At 42.8% G+C, this 9,501-nt stretch overlaps 1 protein-coding gene across 3 annotated transcripts in view; it reads left to right on the plus strand.

The window, feature by feature from the left end:
* TFCP2 (transcription factor CP2) overlaps positions 1–8,835 on the plus strand; it is a 51,917-nt gene extending 43,082 nt beyond the window's left edge. For 2 of the 3 annotated variants that reach the window (XM_004601473.2, XM_055128101.1), the window contains 4 exons: positions 626–747; positions 2,903–3,045; positions 6,856–6,907; positions 7,447–8,835. In XM_004601473.2, the coding sequence (XP_004601530.1) occupies positions 626–747; positions 2,903–3,045; positions 6,856–6,907; positions 7,447–7,484 (355 nt within the window). In that variant the 3' untranslated portion in view covers positions 7,485–8,835. The remainder of the gene's footprint in view (positions 1–625; positions 748–2,902; positions 3,046–6,855; positions 6,908–7,446) is intronic. The other variant, XM_004601474.2, reaches the window with a different exon arrangement.
* The last annotated feature ends 666 nt before the right edge of the window (positions 8,836–9,501 follow it).

Here is a 9,501-nt window from a genome sequence, read left to right on the forward strand (position 1 = left end):
TAACGGGATGACAGTACTACAGTGCCGTGGGGTCTACCTTGATCCAGGATGAATATGTACAGAGGCTGCATAAGTGTGTCCCTGTGAGTGTCTGTTCCAGGGCAGTCTCACTCACCTGCAGATGGCCGACTGGCTGTAAGCTGGACCTTCAGTCCAGGGCTGTAAGAATGAGTGTCTCAGATTTTCAGATCTGATTTTTTTGTTTTTTTTTTGCTTTTCGGGTCACACCTGGCAATGCACAGGGGTTACTCCTGACTTTACACTCAGGAATTACTCCTGGCAGTGCCCAGGGGACCAGATGAGATGCTGGGAATCGAACCTGAACCTGGGTCGGCCGTGTGCAAGGCAAACGCCCTACCCGCTGTACTATTGCTCCAGCCCCCAGATCTGATTTTTTAAGAAAAGGTAAATTTCTGAGGATCAAACAATCAATGCCTGTTGTTGGAACTTACTGAGTTAAAAACATCATCACACCAGTGGAGACTAATAAAGCAAATGAGCTGCATGGGTCACGGCTACCAATTTTTAAGCTCTGCTGTATAGTATTAGACTAGACCCATAGATTCTTCCTTAACATTTGCCTGCCATGAAAAATGTAAGATTAGTGGTCCTTTTTCCTCCCTAGGATGGTGCGCCCGAGGCTGACCATTTATGTGTGCCAGGAGTCCTTGCAGCTGAGGGAGCAGCAGCAGCAGCAGCAGCAGCAGCAGAAGCACGAGGATGGAGACTCAAATGGTACTTTCTTCGGTAGGTTGTTTTGGCCTGGACAAATACCAAGGTGAAAAGATGCCTATGAACATTTGTTACGGGGATTAATCAAACAGCAGGTTGGGTCATTTGCTAGATAAAAAAAATTATCATTATTATTAATTATCATTAATAATAATGATAATTATTAATATTAATTGTTTGTAACATACAAGTTCCAAATACTCATTCCTTTCACATGCTTTATTTCTTTTTTTTTTTTATCAGTTTATGGAATATTTTTTTTTTTTAATTTATTTATTTTTAATTAGAGAATCACCGTAAGGGTACAGTTACAGATTTATACACTTTTGTGCTTATACTTCCCTCATACAAAGTTTGGAACCCATCCCTTCACCAGTGCCCATTCTCCACCACCCGTAAACCCAGTGTCCCTCCCACCCTCCCCAATCCCATCTCCCCCCCACCCCACCCTGCCACTGTGGCAAGGCATTCCCTTCTGTTTTCTCTCTCTAATTAGCTGTTGTGGTTTGCAATAAAGGTGTTGAGTGGCCGCTGTGCTCAGTCTCTAGCCCTCATTCAGCCCGCAACTCCCTTCCCCCACATGGCCTTCGACTACAATGTAGTTGGTGGTTGCTTCTCTGAGTTGACCTTTCCCCGGAACGTGAGGCCAGCCTCGAAGCCATGGAGTCAACCTCCTGGTACTTATTTCTACAGTTCTTGAGTGTTAGTCTCCCACTCTGTTATTCTATATACCATAGATGAGTGCAATCTTTCTATGTCTGTCTCTCTCTTTCTGACTCATTTCACTCAGCATGAAACTTTTCATGCCCATCCACTTGACTACAAAATTCTTGACCTCCTTTTTTCTAACAGCTGCATAGTATTCCATTGTATAGATGTACCAAAGTTTCCTCAACCAGTCATCCGTTCTGGGGCATTCGGGTTTTTTCCAGATTCTGGCTATTGTAAACAGTGCTGCGATGAACATACATGTGCAGATGTTGTTTCGATTGTACTTTTTTGCCTCTCTGGGATATATTCCCAGCAGTGGTATTGCTGGGTCAAATGGGAATTCAATATCTAATTTTTTGAGAGTCGTCCAAATTGTTTTCCAGAAGGGCTGAACCAGTCGGCATTCCCACCAGCAGTGAAGAAGGGTCCCTTTCTCCCCACATCCTCTCCAACAGCGGTTGCTTTTGTTCTTTTGGATGTGTGCTAGTCTCTGTGGTGTGAGGTGGTATCTCAAAGTTGTTTTGATCTGCATCTCTCTGATGATTAGTGATGCAGAGCACTTTTTCATGTGCCTTTTGGCCATTCGTATTTCTTCCTTGGTAAAGTTTCTGTTCATTTCTTCGCCCCATTTTTTGATGGGGTTGGATGTTTTCTTCTTGTAGAGTTCAACCAGTGCTTTATATACCATTGATATCAACCCCTTATCTGATGGGTATTGTGTGAATATCCTTTCCCATTCTGTGGATAGTCTTTGTATTCTGGTCACTGTATCTCTTGCGGTGCAGAAGCTTTTTAGTTTAATGTAGTCCCATTTGTTGATCTCTATTTTTACTAGATTGCTTAGTTCCGTGTCACCTTTGAAGATACCTTTATCTTCAATATCGTGGAGGGTTTCGCCGACCTTGTCTTCAATGTACCTTATGGTTTGTGGTCTAATGTTGAGGTCTTTAATCCATTTTGATCTGACTTTTGTGCATGGTGTCAGGTCAAGGTCTAAACCCATTTTTTTGCATCACATGCTTTATTTCTAACTAACAATGAATATCTCTTCTTTGCAGTAGGTTTTATTATCTCCACCATACAGATGAGGGAGATTAGGCTCAGGGATGCTTTGTCACTTGCACCAGGTCACACAGCTGGCGAGTGGCTGGACGAGGGTTGGAATTCAGGCGATCTGACTCTGAGTCCTTCAGAAAAGTGGACATTATGTGACTAAGCAGAAGAACAGTGGGTGGGACACTTGTCTTGCACGCCAATGACCCGGGTTCCATCTCTGACCTCCCAGAGCCCTGCCAAAAGTGATCCCTGAACACAGAACCAAGAGTAAGCCCTGAGCACAGCCAGTTGTTGCCCTGAAACAAAACAAAACAAAAAAGAAAGAAGAAAGAAAAAGGGCATTCCTAGAAATGGATGAAGAGCAGGGACTTTGAACTGACTGTCGCTACTCTTCCTTTTGCAGTGTACCATGCCATCTATCTAGAAGAATTGACTGCTGTTGAACTGACAGAAAAAATTGCTCAGCTTTTCAGTATTTCTCCTCGTCAGATCAGCCAGATCTACAAGCAGGGGCCGACAGGGATCCACGTGCTCATTAGTGATGAGGTATATTCTCGGTACAACCGAGTCACTGAGGTTTTGTCAGGGCACGAGTAGGCGCAGCTCCATGGGGGTGACTGCTCTGCTTTCTTTTTTTAATTTTTTTTCTAAAACACTTCCCACTGTACTATTGCCCTGGCCCTTACGTGCTCTGCTCTCTACACCAAAGATTTTTGCTTGTTTGCTTCTAAAATACTGTTGATTTGTTTCTGTTTTTGAACCACATCTGGTGGTGCTCAGGGGCTACGCTAGGGTCGGTGCTGGGCTCAGGGGACCTGAGCTACTGGGAATTGAACCTCAGCCTCCTGTTTGGCAAGCACGCACTCAGCCCTTTGAGCTATCCTCCAACCCCTTTTTCAATACCCATCCTGGGACCTGGGGGTGGCCCAGTGGCTGAGAGAGCCTGCTTAAGACTTCAAGCTTGGATTGAAGGACTAAGAATTCAGGGGCTATGGGGCTGGAGCGATAGAAGAGAGGAGGGCATTTGCCTTGCACGCGGCCAACCTGGTTTTGATTCCTATCATCCCATATCGTCCCCTGAGCACCGCCAGGATTAATTCCTGAGTGCAGAGCCAGGAGTAACCCCTGTGCATTGCCGGGTGTGACCCAAAAAGAAAAAAAAAAAAAAAAATTCAGGGGCTAGAGAGATAAAGCGGGTTAAGATGCTTGCCTTGCACACGACTGACCCCAGTTTGATCTCTGGCACTGTAGATGGTTCCCTGAATACTGCCAGGATGTCATCTCTGACCACAGAGCCAGGAGAAGGCCCATAGTGCTGCCCTTCCTACCTGCAAGGAAAAATAACTCAGTCCCCAGGGCCTGGAGAGATCGTACAAGGGCTAAGGCACTTGCCTGTATGTGGCCCGGTTTGCTCCCCAGCACTGCATCTGATCCCCTGAGCATCGCTAGGATCTCCTGAACACAGAGAGCCAGGAGTACCCCGGTGCACTGCTGGCTTTGGCCCCCAAAACGAAAAAGCGAATGTAGTCTCCAGTGCCACTGCATGCACCAGTATGGTTCTGGCAGCTCTGCTCTCTGGGATTCCTGGGACTACAAGTAATTTCCACCTGTACTGAAGCAACAGCTGGAGTGTTACAAGCACAACTAAAGAGTGGTACAGCTCTGGCAAGCACTGTGACCTGGCAAGCATGTGTGTGAGCAGCCTGGTGATCCCCATCACACACACTGACCAGAAAGTGTGTGAGCACCACAGCTAAAAGCGATGGCCTCTGGCAGGTGCCACAGTTAAGAGGGGTGCCGCTCTCAGCTGAGTTTGTGAGTGTCATGGCCTGATATACGGCCCCTAGTGACACCACAGCTAAAGGCTACGTGTGCAAAAAACATGTATCTCCCTAGTACATAGTGGGTAGGGAGGGTATCTAGAAGGGTCCTTATATATGCAAAATACACGATCCAGGTCCTCATATATGCAAAATATGATCTACCACTAAGCCACATATTTAGTCTTTGTTCTTTTTATTTTTTTCCTTTTTGGATCACACCCAGCAATACTCAGGGGTTACTCCTGGCTTTGCACTCAGGATATAACTCCTGGTGGTGCTTGGGGGACCATTGGGGATGCCGAGGACGAGGATCAAACTGGGGTTGACTGCATGCAAGGCACACTCCCTACCTGCTGTACTATCGCTCTGGCCCCCTTTGTACATTTTTTTTTTTATTCATTTAAAGTTCCTGGTTTCGTTTTTGTTGTTGTCCCCTTAGTCCAGGTTGTGCACATGCTTGATGGAATTAGCACATGTTGGTTCTGGTGCTTGCTAGGGGGTCACGTTCCTTTAGCTGCAGTGGCCACACACTTGCTTCCCAGGGTCATACTCTTTAGCTTTATTGCTTACACACATTCTGGTTGTAGTACCTGCTGAGGGTTGCACACTCTTTAGCTTCTGGGAGTCGCATATGAACTCCTGGGTCTCATTCCGGGTTGTAGTACCTTTTAGTTGTGGTGTAGCTGGAAGCTGCTGGCGACACTGGGGGTCACAGAGCAGAGCTGCCAGGTCTGAATTTATCACTTCCCAGTTGCAAAGCAGTCAGTGTGAGCCACTGTGCCACCTCTTGACCCCATTAACGTTTTTTGTTTTGGGATCAAGGAGATTGCTCAAATGGTAAAGTGTGTCCCCAAGTACTGCATACCACTGTCACCCAACACCTTGCGGTGATTCTGGTGGGCCCCAGACTGCTCGATCTCTGCAGTACTCCGTCACTGAGCATGGAACTGGTAGGCCTGCACTGTTGACTGAGCATTGCAAGAAATGGCCCTGGCACCCCAGTCTTGCTACCTGTGGTCCCTATGCAGTATTTTTTTGTTTGTAGAAAGTCATTTCTGGGAATGTTATATGAAAATGAAATTGTCAGGGGCTGGAGCAATAGCACAGTGGGTAGGGCGTTTGCCTTGCATGCGGTCGACCCGGGTTCGATTCCCAGCATCCCATATGGTCCCCTTAGCACCACCAGGAGTGATTCCTGAGTGCAGAGCCAGGAGTAACCCCTGTGCATCGCCAGGTGTGACCCAAAAAGCAAAAAAAAAAAAAAAAAAAAAAAGAAAATGAAATTGTCAGGTGCTGCAGAGATAGCTCACAGGACTGGAGCATGTGCTTTGCATGTGGGATTAGGTATAGTGTGTTTTGGTAGGCAAGTATTAAATATTAAGCAATATGTATTAGAATTGTATTCACTTATGAAGTTCTTTACTCTCAGCTCTGCACATAGTTCACTCATCTGCAGGTGAATGCTGCTATGGAAAAAAGGAGACTTAAGCATTGTCTCCATGCTGTTTTTTTTCTTCTTATATATAAGGTCTCTGGAATCCAACTAGCATAAATGGATGGAAATGAATTGAGTTTTGTCATAACAGCATCACTGGACTTTGTTTTCAAACTTCTGAGTTATGTGCAAAATATTACAGTGATGTTATAAAAATACTTTTATTAGAAAATCATCTGTCATTTGATAATTTGCAATTAGATCACTCTTCAATTCTGATGAAAGAATTAGAAACCGTATGACTCATGTAAGAGTTTGTTACCCAGTCATCATTGTTCACATTTGCAGTAACATACTTGGGCATCCTGGATGCTTTTAGCCACCCTAGAGAATTACATATTGGTAAGATTCCAGGGTGAAATCTATGCTTTATTTTATGGAATGGGGAAAGGGAGTTTGAGAAGGAAAAAGTGGAAAAAGGAACCTGAAGAGGTCCACAAGCTGCAGACAATTTAAATGCAGAGGCAGTTATTTCATTTGATCCTGTCAGTGTCAGTGTACTTCTTGGGATTTCTTGGGGCTAGCCTGAAAAAATGCATACTGTGCTGTACATTTTTTTTCTTTTTAGATTCGACTGAAGTTGTTTGAACTGTAATAGCAAAGGAGCCCAGTATGCTATTGAGCAGGATGTAATTTTTTTTTTTTTAATTGAGTCACCTTGAGATACACAGTTACAAAAGCTGTTCATGATTGGGTTTCTGTCATGCAATGATCCAACTCCTTTTCCTCCACCAGTGTACATCTTCCACCACCAAAGACCCCAGTTTCCCTCCTGCCACCCCATGCCCACCTCCAGCCTGCCTCTATGGAACAAATATGATAACTTCTCAGTATCTAATTCTAAACCATAAATGCCAGAAAGAGAGAGAGAGAAGAAAAATACATACTATGCTTTTAAAGTCACTGTTATAGACTGCTTAATTTTTAAGACTTAAAAACCAAACAGAAGAAAATAAGATTAAAGTCAATTGGTCAAAATGAATACAACAAACCAAAGCTTTTTATTATCAGCCTATTTTCTTGATTTTTTTTTTTCAGATGATACAGAACTTTCAGGAAGAAGCCTGTTTTATTCTGGACACAATGAAAGGTAATAAAATGGGCAGTTGCCTCCTTCAGGCATTTAGATGTCATTTTTCACACTTTTTTGAGCAGATGGGGAAAGTGTTGGCCTTATTATTTATCTGTAGTAGAGAAAGTGACATTATTAGAGACCTTTTTCATATGAATTGGCTGCTTACTATATCAGAGTACACTCTACAATTTTCTTTCACTTTCCATGGAAGAATGAGGAAATTGAGGTGTATTGTTTTATAATGCGTATTTTTAATTATTATACATATTTGATGATTGTTAATAAACAGTACCCTTTGTCTTGCTTTTATGTTCCTTCTCAATAAAGCCTTACTGGGTTAGAGAGAGAGCACAACAGGCTGAGTTAATGCTTTGTATATGGGGACCCAAATGTATGTCCTCTGAGTTCAGAGCTGGGCATAGTCCCTGAGCACTGCCAGTGCAGCCTCAAAGCCAAACAGCAAAACAAAAAACCCAAATTAATAAAATCTGACCATTTCCCCCTACTGTTTTCAAGGTAACTAAAGATTATTCTCTCTCTCTCTCTCTCTACAGCAGAAACCAATGATAGCTATCATATCATACTGAAGTAGGTGTGGGACATTCCAGCCTCAGACTGTTGCTTCCTTCACCTTTTGGAAACTTGCCCTTGAAGGGGGTCATAAGTAGAAACTTGAAGGTCTGCAGGAACCCAACTCATCTGCTTGTGTGTGGGGAGTCCAGATGTTGGAGACAGAGTCCAACCATCTGTGTGGATGCAGCCCTGGGGCACACACAGATCACTGCCCAACAGGCATGTCTGCAGCTGTTTCTTAGTTAAAATTCCTGGACCCTGACATTGAAAATCTATAGAAACACCGCATCATTTAGGGTGTATGTAGGACATAATGATGAGAATTGTGTGGTGTTTAATGGAAAGATGTTACATTTTTTTGTGATATAGAGCCATATGTTTTTTTCTAATAAAAGTGAATATCTATATTCCTAAGACTAGATCCTCAATATCTTTTGCATCAACAATACTGGCATTTTGCCAAAATTGGGTCCTGAAAACTTCTTTAAAGAGAAATACAGTTTGTTTGTTTGTTTGTTTTTTAATTTCCCTATAGCTTTATGACTAATTGTAATTTTAGCTAACATTTATTGAGCATTTTCTTATACCAGGCAGTGTGAAAAATCTTTCAGTGGATTATCTTCTTGTAATCCTTGTAATAATTCTCTATGTGGTAGATAATAATGACCCCACTTGAAGATGAGAAAATGGAGACATGCAGTGGCTCGTGGCTCGTTGACAGGCAGCTGGGAGGTAGTGAAGGTGAAACCCAAACCCAGGCACCTGCTTCTTGTTTAGCGCTGCCCTGTGCTTGCCAGTCTCGGCGCTTATGGTGAATCAGATATAACACTGAGAAATCAGTGTTACACTGAGAAATCAGCCACTGAAAGGGACAAACCACACCCAAATAATGACAAATCAGGGCCTACCAAAAATGAACCCACAGAACCTTGTTAAATATCACCACTTATCAGATTACAGAATTTAAGCTGGTGAAAAACTAGGGATTATCTATAATGCTCTAAATTCACTCTTCTTGAATGACCACTCAGACTATGAATGAAGTGCGCTCTCCCTTCTCTCCGTTTCTCTTGATACTGAAGTTCTTTTACTCGTACAGTGTTCTCTTTTATAACCTTTGCAAGAAATTCATTCCGAGCCCATTCACACTTCTGACATGTGTATTTGTGTGTAAAACTTTTTTTTTTTCCCACATGTAAAGTTGTATCTAGAAATCCCTTTACATGTTATGTTGGGGTGAAAAAAGGATAAATGTTCAAGATTCTGTATTGGATTTGGACCTGTGTGTATGTGTGTTTTAAAGCATTTGATAACGTTTTAAATGTTTTTATACAGAGGTTTTTGTTCATTAAAATAAACCTGCAACATGGCCTGGTTTCTTTTGGTTTAAAGGAAATTGAAAACTTTTGAACTAGAAAATTAAATCATGATATTTAAAACTTACACCTGGGCAACTTGACATGTTAGGCCAAAATAGCTTTTTAAAAAGCAAATGATTAACAGATACCCCAGTTTGCAGGGTACATAACTAGCTATATTGTGTGTCTAGGGCTGATGTCTTTGCTTCAGAGAAGCTAGTTCTCTTAGCAGCCTGATATTGTCTTCCCCCACCTCCCACTCCATCCCCAAACAAGACAAAACACAAAACAAAAAGACAGTTTCTGAAAGACTTTATGAAGTAACATCCATACGAGGGCACAGATGTTCTGGTTTCTGGAGGTTAGGGATAGTTATACATTGAGTATCCTCTGATGGTTATCCAGGGACTGGAGAGATACTACAGAATTGGTTAGGTCTATTCTGTCAGCAAATGAAAAAAGGCTTGACATAATAGACCTAATCAGTTCTGATGAAGGAGTGTTTTGAAAACTTTCTATCCCCATGTATTCCAAGAAAGTCTCTTGAATATGGGTGTTATAGAAATTCCATCATTAAGGATTCATTGAAGCCTTATCCAGGGACTGGAGAGATAGTACAGTGGGTTAGGTGCTTGCCTTGCACGTGGCAGACTCAGGTTTGGTCCGCAGCACTCAGTA

Source organism: Sorex araneus, chromosome 2 (genome assembly GCF_027595985.1).
Source record: "Sorex araneus isolate mSorAra2 chromosome 2, mSorAra2.pri, whole genome shotgun sequence".
Taxonomy (NCBI): domain Eukaryota; kingdom Metazoa; phylum Chordata; class Mammalia; order Eulipotyphla; family Soricidae; genus Sorex; species Sorex araneus.